This window comes from Sceloporus undulatus, chromosome 4 (assembly GCF_019175285.1).
Source record: "Sceloporus undulatus isolate JIND9_A2432 ecotype Alabama chromosome 4, SceUnd_v1.1, whole genome shotgun sequence".
Classification (NCBI taxonomy): Eukaryota; Metazoa; Chordata; class Lepidosauria; order Squamata; family Phrynosomatidae; genus Sceloporus; species Sceloporus undulatus.
Genome location: NC_056525.1, coordinates 41,330,497 through 41,348,108, shown reverse-complemented (window position 1 = coordinate 41,348,108; position 17,612 = coordinate 41,330,497). Strand labels below are relative to the sequence as shown.

Genomic DNA, 17,612 nt, shown 5'->3' with positions numbered 1-17,612 from the left:
TGCCATAGCCCCAATCCGGTGTTTTCCCAGCCCAAAAAGAAGCAGCAAAATACTGCTCCTTTTGGGGGGGTGAAAACAGGCTTTTCAGCACTCCTGCAGCATGTGACGTATGAATGCCATGCCACCGGAGCACCACAACACTGCCCACCGTCTGGTCAGGTGGGAGGTGTGATTCTGGCTTGGGGGCAGCATGAGGGCATGCTTCATCTGAACACCACACCACCATGCTGCCCCCAAGCCAACGTATTGTGCTGGTGTGTTCAGGCTCTTCGCAGGCATAACTGAATGTCACACTTCTGTATGTAACTTTATTGATTATATTGGATGAAAGAATTCAGCAACTCCACCTACTATGATTCCAACCCTGAACCACCTACATATCTTCTGGCTGGGCACCTCTAATCTGCCTACATATTTTCTGGTTGGCTATCACTAATCAAAACCATTCAGTGGCTGGAGATAGATATAGGGCTGCTGTTTAGCATTCTCCTGAACCTCCTATAGTCTTCTGGAGGCCCACAAGGATGATTCCATCTTCCTGCTGCTAACTGTAGAATACAAGAAGTTGTTGTCTGGTTGCCCTTCTTCCTCCCTCTGTTCTCCTTGGTCACTGGTCATGAAGAAGTGTGCCCAACCATCAGACAGGCAGGTTGAGAGTGCAGGGTGTGTGTGTGTGTGTGTGTGTGTGTGTGTGTGGACAAGACTTAGCTTCACCTGGAAGAACTTGATGATCTGCCAGTGCAATGCAGGATCACAGCTAGGGTTTCTACTTCATGCTTCATAAAGTCACTTGGAAGAATGTGCTTATTGTGTGTCTGTTATTGGAATGTAAGATAGCTGTGTAGACAGACACTACAGGGGTGGGCAAATGATAAAAACCTGAGGGTGTTTTGTGACCCTCCACTCCTCCAGACTCCCCAGACTTTCCTTTGGGAAAGGAAAGGAAACTTCCAGGAACCATTTGCACAATTATACCACTATGTTTAATTGGTATGGTTTCATCCTATGGAATCCTGGGATTTAGAGTTTAGAATGGAGGATTTGAATTCTCAGTTGGGGAGATCTGGTGCCTCAGCAAAGTCCAAGGATTCCATAGGATGTGACCATGACCGCTAAAGTGGAAACAGAGGCATAGTTGTTTAGTGTGAAATGTCCCCAAGAATGGTAATTTACCATTCAAATGAGTTTCAGTGCCTTCCTGCATGGTTTAATGTCAAAATTTACCTGTTTCTCAAAATCAGACTTCCAATCACTTTGCAGGGATTTTTTTAACTTGTTTTGGCAATCCCATGTTCTTCAACTGTCCCAGTTTGGCATGAGAATTTATGGAACTTCTCCATCACTTATAGCAATGAACTTCAGAGACATATCACACGGGAGGCTTCCTATGAGTAAATCGCCATTAAATTGTTAGAAATTGTAAGAACATGATTGAGGTTCCTACCCCCACGCACTTCTCCCATGTATAAATCATCATGGATGCATCAGGGCTCACTTCTCCCGTCAGAAAATTGCCATGGAGCTGCCATTTGGCAATAATAAAAGATCCTGTTATTACCAAATGGTGGCGCCAAGAACTATTTACTGAAGGGGGGGATATGAGCCCTGACACCTCCATGACTATTTACTCACGGGAGAAGCATGCAGGGGTGTGAACCCCAATCACGCTTCTTTTACGATTTCTAACAATTTCATAGCGATTAACTCACGGGATGCTTCCTATGTGATAAAGTCCATAGATGTGTTAGTCTGGAATATTGGGCCAGTACACACCGCCATAAAGCGACGTGCTCCCAGCAATACTAGGCTTAGGGAGTGCACACCAACTTCACGCTCCCTAGCCCTAGTACATGTGTGGGGCATCATTGTTGCACGGCACCATCCACATGGCACACGTAATGATGATGTCATGCACGTGCTGCATCCAAATGGCGCAGCGCGCATGTGACATATCCAGCATGTGCCACCCAAGGCGACTCATAGCAGCCTGGAAGAGGTGCAGAAAGGAGCTCTGAAACGGAGCTACTTTTGGGCCCCTGCATCATTGGCGTGGCAACCAAATGGCTGCTGCAATGATGCAGAGGAGAAAGGAGCCGTGGCAGCCACCCCTTTCTCCTCCTTAGTGCCGGGGTGCTGTGGCACCTAAAGCGCAAGGGCACCCCTTTTCCAGGCCGCTTCTCTTTGGCCTGGAAAAATGGTGGATTGGGGTTCCAGGGCTTCTACTGACAGTGAGGCTACCCTGGCCCCAATCCACAGTGAAAAGGGTATGTGAAGGGATCTATCCACTGCCATTAGTATGCAAAGGGATCTTGTAGCACCTTTAAGACTAAGCAAAATAAGTTGTAGCATAAGCATAAGCTTTCCAGACTTGTTCAGTCTAGAGAGTTTGCTTTAGTTTTTTGAAGTAGATCATGCTTTCGTACCTGGATGATCTTTCTGGACCAGGATGTTACATTTATGAAGATTTTCATCTCGCAGTACTCCATGGCACTATCACAGCTTCTCTTTAAGTTCTTTCACAGAGTTTATGTGCAGTACAATCTGAGTTAGCCTATATTTTTCTTTTACATGTCAGAGAAATAATGGAGTATGTGCTACATATCTCTTTTCAAATCTATCTTTTCATTTTTGATCACCCCCCCTCTGGTATCAGCTGCTGCCCTATATGTTTACATCATTGATTCAGTTAGGATTAAATTGCCTTCATTTTGGAAAAAAAGCTTTTGAACATGACTTCAAAATTTATATCACTGAGCTTGATTGTTTCTGATTTCTGTGAAGTGAAACTTGTGTTTCCTACTGTCATAATATAGCATTCTTCAGTTGAACAAGTTCTACTTGAGCACAGCAGATTTCAGGTGATAAAGAATAATAAAAGCATAGAGTTGGAAGAGACCACAAGGGCCATCCAGTCCAGTCCTATTCTGCCATGCAGGAACTCACAATTAAGGTATCCCTAACAGATGGCTATCCAGCCTCTGTTTAAAGACCTCCAAAGAAGGAGAGACCACCACACTCTGAGGAAGTGTGTTCCACTGTCTAACAGCTCTTACTGTCAGGAAGTTGTTCTTAATGTTTAGGTGGATTCTCTTTTCCTGTAGCTTGTATCCATTGTTCCATGTTCTAGACTCTGGAGCCCCAGAAAACAAGCTTGCTCTATCCTCAGTGTGACATCCTTCAAATACTTAAACAGGGCTATCATATCACCTCTGAACTATGTCTTTTCCAGGCTAAACATACACAGCTCCCTAAGTCTTACTGTACTGTATATAGTACAGTATAGGTAAAATGATAGACCTCAGTGCCCAGTGTGGTCCTTTCATGATATTACCAACAAAAAGACAACTTTGAACTACAAAGCTCTTTGTAGCATAAAGCCAAGTTGGGGATGAGATAGTATCCAGGGAAGGGGGAAGGGGTGCTTTTTTGGCTGACAATTGCAGTGTGCCTCGTCTCCAGGGGAAAAAAAAGGCTTTTGTCCTGGAACACTGCTGCCATTTCTGTTTAACCCTAAAATAATTTCTTTTGATAGTCCTGCGATATGAAACAGTGGAAGTCAAAACTATTGTGCAAAAACCAGATAGAAAATGCATCCAAATTGGAACATAGAACTGAATATGCCGAACAGAAACATCAGATAATACACCTGGCTCTGGTTAGTTTTTTAAAAAATATTGGACAACTAATTCTAGACAACATCCCCCACCCCCACTCCCCATTGCTACAGCTGGCATGTCTCTGAAATGGAGTTGTTGCCCTTTGGAGTAATATGAAATCTGCTGTGGATTGGGAGCAATTCCTCCTTTTATTAAAAGGATTGTGGCAGCAGGGCAGTAACAGGAAGCTAAATTACTGTAACAATATTTTTCCTAGAGCAGGCATGCTTTTGATCAGAGAAAAATACACCATCTGTTTTTGAATTACTTGTTGTATTGATTTAACAGTTAGTAAGGTGGAGGTGTTTTTTGGGGTTTTTTGGCAAATCCATATTGTCACACTTTCTTGAATGCAACATTTATGTGTGATAAAATGTGGCTGTTAATAAAAAAAAGGAAGATAGCTGCCATGGTTGGTTGCACGGTCATATGATCATGCTAGTAAAGGGATATAGTTCAGCAGTAAAATACTAGTTTGGTTCCATATAGTTCATGGTTCAGTCCTTGGCATTTCCAGGTAGGATTGAGAAAGACTTGTCAGAAATCAGTGACAGTAAATAACTAATTAAGATAAATTAAATTGGAAATTTTCTAACAAAATGGGGCAACTTAATTAAATTTATTATTTAACATAATTGGTTGATTTAATTCAAACATAGCTATGTTCATCTGGAAAATCAGTATGTAAAGGGGTCTTGTAGCACCTTTGAGACTAACTGAAAGAAAGTAGCTGGTATCATGAACCTTTGTAGAATTCCCTCTGAGGAAGTAGACTCATGCTACCAGATTCTTTCTTTCAGTTAGAACCAAAGATGTGACAAGATCCCTTTGGTTGGCTTAAGCTGGGCTTTCAGACTTACTGTGTTAATTAATTCCAGATTTACTGTGTTAATTAAGTTTTTAAGGACTATGACTCTGGAGACCAGGGTTCAATTCCCAGCTTGGTCATGAAACCCATGACTCTGGGCAAGTCACATGCCCTCAGCCTCAGGGAAAGCAATGGTAAACCTTCTTTGAACAACTCTTGCAAAGAAAACCCCATGATAGGTTAGCCTAGGGTCACCATAAGGCACACAACAAAATAAGAGATGAACTGGTTTTATATTTCTCTGTTTGTTCTTTAATAAATGTAAATGACTTTGGGAATATTTGGCTGCAATATTGCATAGGCGGAAGAAGTGTGATATCGTGGCTATGCTCCATTCTCCGATCTAAACACCAAAACCCACCATAAAAGCTAGTCAATTGTCCCAAGCGACAGACTTCTGTGCTGCTGGCGAGTGGGGTGTTGTAGGCTGACATGATCAGTCCTCTCCCACCACAAACAGTTCCAAGTTCCAACAGGTTTTTGCAGAGGTCCCTGCTTCTGCTTCTTGCTCATGGGTGGGAGGGGGCTGGTAAATGTTGCCAATGTAGTGACTTTCACACGAAAACAGGGACTTTTCAGAGCTTTTCGTGTGATTTTGGTGCCTGGCTCTATTTCAGTGCATTTTTGGTGACTTTTGCCCATTTCAGCTCCAGCCCTGACTCTGAGAGCGAGGCTGGCTACAGAGAGAGCAACCAACCCTTTGGAGTGTCACACACTCACAGTTTTCAGCCAATCAGAGAGAGGACTGGTCGCCGCCCCCGCCCTCAGGAAACGCTCTCTAGTCTCTCAGCTCCTGACTCCCTCTTAAGTCTAGCTTTCCTAGACTTAAGCGTTTTTCTTCAGGTGCATGGGAATTGTAGTTCATTGTGGCACCAGAGCTCTTTCTCACAAAACTACCATTCCTAGGGTTCCCTAGCACTGAGCAGTATGGATTGGGCCTTGAGTATTTTTAATAACTAAGGTCCAAAACACACTGCAGAAATAATCCAGTTTGTGACCGCTTTAACTCTCCTGGCTCAGTGCTAGGGAATCCTGGGAAATGTAGTTCGTTGTGGCACCAAAGCTCTTTCTGATAGAGAAGGCTCAGTGTCTCACAAAACTACACTTCCCAGGGTTCCCTAGCACTGAGCCAGGGCAGCTAAAGCTGTCTCAAACTGGATTATTTCTGCAGTGTGTCTTGGACCCAACTCAGGCTGCATCTTCACTCCAGACTCCAGAGACAATCCAGTTTCATACCGTTTTTACTGCCATGGCCCAGTGCTATGAAATCCTGGGAATTGTAGTTTGTTGTCACACCAGAGTTTGCTGAGAGAGAAGGTTAAATGTCTCCGAAAACTAGAATTCCCAGGATTCCCTAGCACTGAGCCATGGCAATTAAAAGGGTGTCAAACTGGATTTATTTCTGCAGTGTGGTTGCAGCCGAACACGTTTCTATTTGGCACAAAGCTTCCTGGACCCCCTTCCTGTCAAAATAAACATCTTAAAAGTATTAGAAGGACTGAAAGATTCTTTGGTTGGTTTTAATGGTAATTTTGAGAGTTGAAATAAGTTCCAATTATTTTTATTCAATTAGGGCTACATTTTATTGCCATATTAACATTCTGGGGACTTTTCAGGGATTTTGACTGAATATTTGGTGAGATACAGGGGGATTTGGTGAGTTTTGGGCCAAATGTTTGGGGAATTATCTTCGAGGCTTGTTGGCAACACTGGTCATACTATCATGCTGCACTCTGCATGCCAGCACTACAAAACTCCACCACTCAGGATGTCAGGCTGGCTTTTACACTAGATTTCAGAGCATTTATGTTCATAGCAATGGTGCCACAATTGCAACCATGACTAAAAAGCAGTTGCAAAGTTGTAAGTCTACCTTATACCATCATAACTCCTTAAGAGGATGACAGCCTTTACTTTTGTTCATGATTAGAGTATAGTCAGCCCTCTGCATCCATGGATTCTGCACCCACAGATTCAACCATCCGCAACTTGGAAATATATAGTATTTTTTTTTAATTCCCCAAAAGGAAAGCTTGATTTTGCCATTTTATATAAGGACACCATTTTACTACACCATTGTATATAATGGAACTTGAGTATCCACTGATTTTGTTATCCAAGACTAAGTGGGAGGGTGAGTCCTGGAACCAAACCCCAGTGGATATCAAGGACCTGCTGTACAACAGTTTAGTTAATTCCAAGGTGAAAGGATTTTGAACCAACTAGAGCAGTTTAGAAGGGCAAAGTGTTCTTTGCACCCAGGTAGTTCTTCTGTGTTGTATAGCAGATATTGTAGAGAGATTCCTACTTTGTCCCAGGAAACAGAGTTTTGAAGCTCCTGATACTGAGCATTTTGCTTTCATTCATATGGGAGCTAGTAAATGGAAGAAATAGGGAGGTTAAAGAGTTGAGATTATAAAGGAGGAAAGGGGAAGGACAAAAAAGGGTTTTGTGTAAAGTTCATGGGAAATTGGACCAGGACAGAAACAATGTGAAAGAGGAATAAAATTATGGGTGGCAATTTTCAGTGTTATTCTGGGAAGGCATTTAATGTAGGCTTTTAACTTAAACTTAAATGGCAATTAAAGTAAATGCAATGGTTAAATCTTTCCTCCTTCTAATGTAAATGTAATTGAATTAGATTTTTAAGCTTAATGGAGTACAGTAACCCTTTCTGGCCTACTTTCTTATATCTATCTGAAATCCTGGCCACTGCCAATCAGTACAGACAATATCAAGCTTGACAAATCAATAGCCTGATTTATGGGTTTCCATGTTCCCAAGTCCTTTGGGCGAGGACTCTTTTTTGGGTGTTATATTATTTTAGGTTGTCTCCTTTAAAAAAAAAAAAACTTGACTGCCAGAAGGCATCTGAAAATCCACTTCATTCTTCTTCCACAGACTTTCCCAACCATGTTTTCCTATATGCTTTGGAAGACTATGACTCTGTCAGCCCTGACCTGCATCCACTATGGTAAACCACCGGTCTGTTTAGGTGGTATCTCCTGTTTTTAGATGATTCTATCCAACTATACTGAGACTTCTCTCTTTTCCCATCCCTTTCTTCAGATCTCTCATCTTTTCCCCCATGCTGCCATCCCACACATCTCCTAACTACACTCAACATCTTCTTTTTCTTTCTCTGTTCTTCAGTCTCTCCAATTCATTCCTTTTCTTCCCCAAGAAAATATGAAAACAAAGGTGGGATATACTGTATTTGTTTTTCAACACAGTATGAACCATGAGCTATGCCACATCTTTTGTCTCCACTCCCTGAACCATCCACCTTCCATCTGCAGCCCCCATTCACCATGTAGTGGAGATTGTTGAAAAGTGTTTGGCTACGGTACTGTAGCTGGGCACATAACAATGACGGAATTTGGGACCTTTTGGAGGATCCTCCAAAGGTCATGTAAGGTGCTGTGCTTCTCCATCTGGATATAATCATATAGCCAAATGTTTCTCAACCATTCCCCATCTTCCATCAACCTGGCTGTGTTGGGGGGCGGTGAGGTTTCAGACAGGTTGGTTGTTGTGCAAGGTATTTTTATTTTATTTATATCCCAGCTTCCTTCCAACAAGGGACTCAAGGCTGGATATAAATTAAAATAGAAAATTCCAGCCTCTACCAAGATATGGGGAAGAACATAACTCAGGGAAAGTAGGATATAGCATATGTCACTAACAAGATGCCAACCTTTGTGGGTTTTTTTAAATTATTTGAATGATATGTTCTGTGATTGGAGGTGCCCCTAGGGTTGGCGGTGAAAGCTCATGGGTTAGATGCTCTTAAGCAGATTCTGTCATGCTGTTCCAGAACTTCTCACAGATTGCTAAAATGGTTTTACAGGAAGTACAAGAGACTTCAGGTACAGAGAGGAATTGCAAAGATCAGCTTCCATACTCTTCCTATGGTGCAAGGGGACTCCATTACAGACTGTTTTGGCTCCAGCTCTGTGTCCCACAGTCACTGCACAGCACAGCACTGTAATGTTTTGTTTTTCACGTTGCCCCTATGATTTATTTTAACACAACTGCAGTGCACATGCTGTTGTAGAAAAAAAAACACCAACAACTGCCAGTGTTCTTGGTTATTACTGTTGTTATTACTATCATATTGTTTTGTGGCTGGCTTGTACCACCTCATAGTAGTTTGCAGCACAGAAAATGCATTACCATGACAACTCCTAACCGGCAACTGCATCAGTCAAGAGGAAAGAGGCTACATTACTGCAGAATCCTTTTATTTCTGTTGCTCAGGAGCACCGTTCCTCATATATTGAGAATACCTGGCACTTGGGTGAGATTAGATCTGATCTATGTATCTACCTTGATAATGGAAGACTTTGTTGTGGTTCTTCCCCCCCCCCCCCCCACCTACATTCTGAATACAAAATGAGAATGTGGCTTGGGTATAAATCAAAGTGGCAACCCAGAGTCTTCCCCTTCCCCAAATCTGGATTCTGGGGCTACCTGTGTGGCTCTGCTTACAACTATGTGACATTACTTTTCTGTTTAGTTCTCAGCTGTTTATAGATGTGGAACACAATCAAACAGGATTAAGTGGGATAAAACCTACTGAAATCAGTAGGGTTAAGTGTTCTTAGCCCTAGGTTGGATTACTGCCATTGGATGGAATCAGAGAACCTGTTTGTTCAATTGTGTTTACTTCTATGATGATAAAATGGTGGAAATTGAATTGAAATAGGTTGCCAGGAAAGGTTCATTCAGGGCATCAGTTTCTATATCCAGGTCTGCGTTGTTGTTGTTGTTAAGACAACTTCAACCTATGACAACCCTATCCTCTGGTTTTCTGGGTAAGGAAGGAGGATTACTCAGTCTCTGAGGCTGAGAAGTACGATGCCCAATGTGGATTTTCATGGCTGAGCAGGATTTGAACCGAGGGGAGTTCTAGGCTATTGCCACACTGCAGAAATAAAACAGTTTAACACCACTTTGACTGTCATGGCACCATTCAGTGGATATCTGGACATTGTGGTTTGGTATTCAGCCTGGTCTAGCAAACAACACCAATGCCTCACAAAACTACAAAATCACAGGATCTCACAAGATAGAATCATGAGAGTTGAAGAGGTATCAAATGCTTTATTTCAGCAGTGTGTCTACATTGCTAGTCCAGCATTGAAATCACTACAGTATGCTGGCTCATGTATTATATATATCTTCCAATATTTCAATATGAAACCCAGGAGACATGTGGCTGACCAGTAGCAGAGTGTGGCCAAAAGGATGTGACCAAGAAAAAGGAGGTCTAAAATTATGACTGGAGAAGAACATAGAAAATGATTATCTTGAGGGGAAAATACTTTTTTTTAAAAAAACTGCATTTAGAAATGCCTTTTAAAAAAGCGAAAAAGCCCAGATCAGTACTGTATACACAAAACTCTGTGCATGTGCAACGTGACTGACAATGAATATAACAATATATAATACATTATTGCAAAAGTAAAATGTTTTCATCAGACCCTCCTCAGATAAACTGAACAGTTGTATTTTTTTTCATAGATTCATGGCCACTTCATGAACTCTGTTCCTACCCACTGCTTCTGCTCAGAGGTTGGAGAGAAGAAAACCAGTAAAGCTAACCTTTAAGACAAAGTTTATGCAGATCTTGAAAACAAATCGGCTAGGGTGAGCAAACTATTTTCAGATCTGTAGTCTTTCTCTGCATTCTCTTTTTAGGGGAATGGGGGGGGGGGGGGGAGAGATCCGAAATCCATTGGTTGTATATGTGAGTGAGAAAGAAATCTGTGTGTTTATTTGTGAGAGACAGCTTTCCATGCAGTTGTGATAGTGCTGTAATTTAAAGGATATATCTATTCAAGGAAAGCCCTTCTTTGCTTACCAAAACAAGTGACTGCAGTCACATAGCTATTGAAGCAAAATGCAGACAAGTAGCTACAATACTTTTTCCTTTTGCAGGGAAGGGTAAAACTCTCTGCTGGAGCAGAAAGATAGACTGCCTTCTGCAGAGTTAATTGAAATCTTGAAGTATGCAGCATCTGCATCCAATTGTTTGAAAAAGAAAACAAAGATGTGACTGAGGATCTGGCCATTTTAAAAGAAAGAAAGAAAGAAAGAAAGAAAGAAAGCAGGAATGCAAAGGAGCAACCATGGCTATACCAGCTGATCTGTGACTTTTGAGGGTTAATCAATTCATTAAATCTTGAAATATCACTTGGGATAGAGCTTTGTATCTTTTATCTTTTTGAGGATTAAAACAGTGAACTTTGAATTCACTGCTGAAAGGAATTAATGAATTAAGGCAAAAAAAAAAAAAAAGTGAAATTTTGGCATATTTTTCCAAGATTTGGATTTGGCTGACAAGTATTGTGGGGGATATCTCTTCCCTTCTCAAAACTCCACACTCCTATGTTGCAGGAGTGCCACTAGGGGCTCAGGCCACACCAGGTGACAACCTGGGCGGGGGGGGGGGGTTTGACACCATTGCTTCCTAAACATCTGCCTTTTGGCAGAAACCGACTGTGTTGTTCACCTTTGTTCTTTAAAAATGGTGAAGAGATGGTGTGAGTGGGGTGATGCTCAGTGGGAAGAAAAAGAAGAGGCCCCAGGTTTTTTTAAAAAATTAAATATTAATTTTTTAATTTTTTTTAAAAAATTACATCTTTCCAAATTTTCACTTTAACCACATGGAACTATGTACATGTAAATACATTTAGGCTGTGTGTATGATAGCTGTACCATTACATTTAGTGATATATAGGAATTATGATTTATGAGCAACATTAGTACAAAAAACATTACCAAAGATTCTGCATGGTGTGGTAATGGGAGGAATTCAAGGCTGTGTGTGTGAGACACTATGAGTTACCATGCTGGGTGATGTCAACCCTAGTGATGCCACTGCCATGATAAGGAGATTCCTCCCCTCCCCATTGTCCCAATGAGGAAGAAGTATGTGAGGGGAACTCCTACTGTTATGTCTAGACTAAGTCTAGGTTCTGAAGGTAGCTGGGTTCCTCCTCTTCCCCACCCTACACAAGCTTCCACTGAAGAATATGGGGGGAGGCAGGAGATCCAACTGATAGCTCTAGTCTGGGACAGAAAATAGCAGTGGGATTTATTTCTTTCCTTCTCCACACACACTTGAATCTGCAATTGAGAATGTGAGCCAGGGCAGGAAGATATGAAGCTCCCCAGACCACACTGTTTTTCCACCTTTAGGTTAATCTCAAGAGGTTTGCTCCTTTTGGATGAGTGAGACAATAATCTGTAAAGACACATAAAACAGGCGGTAGACATACAGATCAAAACTGAAAGGTCAGTCCATAGCCTAACTGCAACAAGTATGAAGAAAAACTTTGCCATTCCGGAAGGGGCTCATCAACATCTGATCGTCTCATCTTTCCCCGGCAGGCTTCCAAAGTCCTCTTGTGAGAGCAATCTAGGGACAGACATGGAAACAGCTGGAACACTTGATACCAGCCAAGAGACTGATTGTGTCAGTTACTGAGATTCTGAAGGAACTCAGTAGGTCTGCCCTTAATTCCACACAGTTCCCTGTGATATAGTCTTTCTATCCTTTTCAGCTGGGGAACACACTGGTCTGGATGTCTTTTCCACAATATATATGTTCTCTCCCACCCATACATACACACAATGCAAGTTTCCACTTGTAATACTTATTATACTGTCAATTGAAGTTGCAGCCATTAACTCTGATATGACATAAATTTCATAATTATTATTTAGTCACAATAATCCATGTTGCAATGCTGTTTTGATCTCTCACAAATTTTTATTATGCAGAAAATTCTATCCTTGGAGTTTTATGCTTGCAAATTACCTAGTCGCAGAACATATGCTTTGCATGCATAAAACACCACACTCAGTTCCAACTGTTGTTATTAAATGTCTTTGAGTTGACCTTGACTCATGGCAAGCCCATGAATGAGACATCTCCAAGACCTCCTGACATCAGCTGCTTTGCTCTATTCCTGCAGCTCAGGGACATGGCCTCCTTGATTGCGTCTACCCATCTTGTGTGCAGTCCTCCTCTCTTCCTACAGCCCTCTGCCTTTTCTAACATTGTCTTTTCTAGTGAGTTCTGCCTTCTAAAGATACAGCTGAAAAATTGACAATTTAGTCATCTTGGGTAAAGTCAAAGGCTTTCATGGCCGGCATCCATAGTTTTTTGTGGGTTTTTCGGGCTATGTGAAACTCTTCTAGAACATGGCCACATAGCCCGAAAAACCCACCAAAAAAAAAAAAAAAAAAACCTATAGTAATCTTGGCTTCCAGAGAGGGGTCTAGCTTGATTTGTTCTAGGATCCAATAGTCTTTTTGGCCATCCAAGGTATCTTCAGCACTCTTATCCAGCACCACATCCCAAATGAGTTGATTTTTTATCTGTCAACCTTGGGGGCTGTCCATACAGCCCCTTTCCTAGCCAGATCAGGGCTGCAGCAATCTCACACCACGGCCCTGATCTGGTCTTTTGAAGGTGCAAAAAAGCAGCTCCTTTTTGCACCCTCAAAAGGGTGCCATAGCTGCGTTGCTGTGGCTATACAGCACTCTTTCAGTGCTGCATCATATGGACGCAGCACCGGAGGAGTGCCATGATGCCACACACCATGTGGAGCGGCGCACACCATCAGGGCGCCCTGAGGGGTGGAATAGGGCATGCACTGTGAGGACACTATGCCCCAACTCCTCCCCCAAGCCCACCTTAATGGCTGGTGTTTACAGGGCCTTTCTTCACTGTCCAGCTGTCACATCTGAACATTATGACAAGAAATACAATGGCATGGACCATCATAACTTTGGTGTTTAGTTTTATCTTTGTACTTAAGGAGCTTGTCTAGTTCTTTCACAGCTGCCCTTCCCAATCCTAGTCTTCTGTTTTCAGGAGTGTGGTCTCTGTTCTGATCAATAATTGAGGTTTATGGAACTACAGCTGCCCTTGGCTATGTTGGCTAGAGTAACTTTGGAATTATGACATCTGGAGATTGACAAGATGCAATGCTAAAGATGCAAGATCCAGATCCTGTGGCAGTCATAGAAACCATCTCTGTCTCCATTCTGCCCACCCTTGAGCTCATGGAAGAACAAACACACACTGAGAGATGATTCTAGAGCAATTGAGATATAAGAAGAGGATGGCTCCCCTCTCTTTGGATCCTTAGTATTAGAAATTTTTATAGTTTATTGTGTTTACATGACCCCTGCCCCCACCCATGTGTTGCAGCAGCCAATCAGGGCCAAACCACCATGTTACCTGTGTTGTCTGAGCTAGAGAAGTAGGCTTATGTGTATTCTTGGAAGATCACACAACCATGGCAGTGGAAATGCAGAGACAGGGAGATGGAATGATTCTCTATGGTTGTCCATAGCATAAGAGTTCCACATGTTGGGCCCTGCTACCACTCCCCTGCCACCAGCTCCGGGACTCTACATGTTGCTGCAATAGCCCTCCTCCCTACAGCCAATCTGTGACTGGCGGAAAGCAGGGAGAGGAATCAGGGAAATGTATGGACATGTTCCCAAAGTTAAACACACCATCCGCCAAGATCCACCAAGGTCCTCTGGAGGTCTGAGCAGGTGCTGTCATTGTTCTGTGTCTGGCTATGGAAACATATTCTGACACAACTTTAATTAGCTTTGAGCTTCACCAGCAACAGAATGGCCATGGAAGCAGCTATCACAGTGGCACAGTGAGTTCTGGAGAGGGGCCTTTAGTCATTTCAAAGGAAAGAAGGAAATACCAATCTCTGCAACGAACCCCACCCTACACAGTACATATGTAAACCTAAGGTAAACTTATGCTTGCATTTGTAACTAACAGGAGTCCAGCCAGGATCCCCTGGTCTCCCACACAATGTGTAGAAGAACCATCAACATATAGGATCAGCTTTAATAGGCCCTTGATGTCTTTTCCAACTTGATTATTCTATGACAGTAGGGCTAATAAGTGAAAACTCCTTTATATGTGCTCTTTCAACATGAGAGGAGATAAGTATGAATGAACCCTTCAATACTGTAAAGCAGTTGAGAATGCCAGGCCTTTCAGCTGCTTGCACCCCTTCTGGGATCTGTCACAGGACCACCTGCTTTTCCATGTGATAATAATTTGGTGGTTTCCAGGCTTCTGGATATTTTTGCCACTTCTAAATGGTTAGTAATGACTGGGTTGACTTTCCTAAGGCTTAGTTACTTTCTGTAAGAACTTTGTGCTAAAATACAGTGGTATTTTTGGTCCTTCTGTTTTGCCATTTATGCTGCTTACCACTGCACTGTGGTTCCTGAGGACTTCTCTGCAAATACTTTTGGCCATCAGGCTTAGAGGCCCTTTATCCTTATTCTGAAGCAGGGCTCAAACTAGTTCTTAATTCAAATAAAAATATTTTCGGGGGGTGGGGGGGTAGAGCCTGTCATGCTTTCTGCATGTGTGTAAAGGAGAGAAGCAGTTTTTCACACACACCCCACCCCCCACAGCCAGTTTGGAAAAATGACCCTGCCTTGGGCCCTTATGCTCTCCTCCACACCAAACAGCAAAATTTCCCTTCATAGCTTCTAATAGACACACTGGGTCCTTTTTTTTTTCCATTTAAAGAAAATCAAAAATTGCGAGAGGGGAGGTACAGCCCTCCAGAGTCTAGCAGGGGAACATGAACAGCCCCTAGAATTAATAGTTGCCCACTCCCTTTCTAAAATCTGGCAAAAAATAAACGGGGATTTTCTCTGTTTGGAAGTATTTGTTTTTAAGGGCTGCGAATGTTTGTTGAATAATCTTCAACCCAAATGAAACACTTTGCTCTGTTGGATTTTGCTGGGGACTTTTAACCATGTCTGCTTACATTCTCCCAAAAGACTGCCAGTGAAAAGCTGGCTGATGGAGCCGCATCAAAATACTGCAAAATCTGCTTTGGACTGTGGGTATTTGCTGTGTGATGAATATAATTATGCTGTGGGCAGAGTCACCAGTACCGCTGCACCTTCTTCCATGCTTTGCTTCCACATTACCTTCCACATTTGCCAGCAGCCTTCAAAGTTCTATGCACACACCAGGTGTGTAGCTCATGTTCACAGTCATGCAAGTGCTGATCATGGCAGCTTGTTTAGGAGCTACGCAGCATGTGTAGGAGGGGTGCTGGTCATGCTTTGCTTAGAATGTATATCAATTACCATATTTGGTCTCCAAATCCTCCCCTGACATTTGACTAATAAATGAACTATAGTACTGAAACAGCAAAAAATAAAAGTTACGTAGGCAGTCTTACCAAAGTTAACATTACTGAACAACAGGAGAACAGTGATGGTAGGCAGCCAAGAAGTTGTTTCAGTTAAATTTAAATTGAGATGAGAAGGCTGTTGTACTGAATGCTGGTAAGTTTCAGGCTTAATAAGTAACTCCAATTGTTGTTTTCAAGACAAATTAGAAAACAAGCTTTGCTTTAGTCATTTTTCGTGAACTGTATTTATTTTCACCAAAAAAGGAAATAATGAAGATAATTTCATGCACAATTTTTGAGCTTATAAAACTGTTTCCTCTGCACAAGAGCACCTCTAGTTATAACGCAACATCAGAGAGGTCAAGAAGAAGCAAAGTAAAAATACTAGTTTTCCTGACCTTTTCAAATGAAGTGACTTTTCAGAATTATGGCTTTTGTAACAATCTCTAAATTTTTTATAAGCGAGTCCCTTGTTTCAGCTTTTGTTGGCTGCATGAAAGTGAAACGGCAAGGCTCTTAAGAGAAATGGCTTAAGAATTTTTGTCATTATAGATAATGAAAGCATCTGCATTAATTTAGGACATTTTCAGACCAACCCAATACATTTTTATTTGGAAGTTTTACTGTGTCCAGTGGGTTTTATCCCCAAGTAATGTGCATCATATTGTGGTAGATTTTCTAAAGTGGTGTTGAAAATGCAGAGCAAAAGCCATCAAGTCTCCATCCTTTTAAGATAAACTGTGTTCTATAAATATAAAACCTTGATACAAACAGATATATATATATATATATGTATAAAATATCATCTTCAAGGCACTAATGTGACAGCAGAACACGGTTGGTATGACTTCTTTAGCAGTCTCATATTTTCCAAGCTTGTCATGTTTGGGGTAACATCATGTGTTGATGGGGAAACGTTATATGGAAATTTTACTGCATGGTCTGTCTAGTCCTGGGGCTGGCACGTCTAAACAGTTGCCTATCCATGTGTTTCCATCAGCAGTCCTGGAAGTCTCATTATTTCCTTTGGCCGTGGGTACATTACACCAGTTGTTCTTGCTCTGTTCTGTAATGGCATCTTAAAATGTTGCTTCTGCCATGAAGGTATAGCTGTCGTGCATAGATCACATGAAATCTCAGTGCTCTCTGGATTTTTCTCCATGGCCCTATGCCAGCAACCCCATGCGGGTCACTTTGGCAGAGAGGAATGAGTGGATGATGAAGACAATAGTTTTGGGGCAGGAATGAAGATCTAGTTGCTACAATGAAAAAAAAACATGGATAGTGATTAGTGGTTTATGCACAACATTTTATCTCACTGTATTTTCCACAGTCCTTCACTTAATGCAGTTGGGCAAAGAACTAAAGGGAGTGGCAGCCTTTGGTGATGACTTTTGCCAAGCGCAAAATATTATGTTACCAGATGTCATGTACATAGTCCCTTGTTTGTTCCAATAAGATGGCAAGTCCTGTAAACCATCATGGGCAGTTTAGGCCCAAGATACTGTGCCTCGAAGAAAAAGACTTGGACTAAGATCCTTTATACAGGCCTTCAGAGCAAATTTGTATACAGCAAACTTTTATTTCTGCCCCACCTGCAATTTTGCAAAATAAATTGCAACCACAACAGCTATGAGGGTGTTTTATAGTACAGAAAGACTGAAAGTTGCTGCCCACATTCCTAGGTGATGCAATGATGTTTGGAGGTTTTCCATTGCTGTGCATTGGCTGAAAGGATCTCCTAGTGCTGAAAGAGACACAACTCTAGGGTTGAAATGTTGGTAACTTACACTGGTATAACTGGGCATTATTCCAGAGTAAATATGTCTTAGGCATTGCACAAGGAAGTATCCATTATCTTTTTGTGCAATACTT

At 41.9% G+C, this 17,612-nt stretch overlaps 1 protein-coding gene and 1 long non-coding RNA gene across 3 annotated transcripts in view; one reads left to right on the top strand and one right to left on the bottom strand.

Annotated features, from left to right (window-relative positions):
* LOC121927875 overlaps positions 1-17,612 on the top strand; it is a 41,485-nt gene that overhangs the window by 11,494 nt on the left and 12,379 nt on the right. The window contains exons 2-3 of one of the 2 annotated variants that reach the window (XR_006103376.1): positions 10,051-10,176; positions 11,923-12,073. This is a non-coding gene — a long non-coding RNA (uncharacterized LOC121927875). Of the gene's footprint in view, positions 1-10,050; positions 10,177-11,922; positions 12,074-17,612 lie in introns of those variants that run through there. The other variant, XR_006103377.1, reaches the window with a different exon arrangement.
* The window catches only part of SNTA1 (syntrophin alpha 1), a 103,077-nt gene continuing 101,428 nt past the window's right edge, over positions 15,964-17,612 (bottom strand). Inside the window, 1 exon segment of the mRNA XM_042461861.1 lies at positions 15,964-16,996. Coding sequence (XP_042317795.1) covers positions 16,904-16,996 — 93 coding nt within the window. The 3' untranslated portion in view covers positions 15,964-16,903.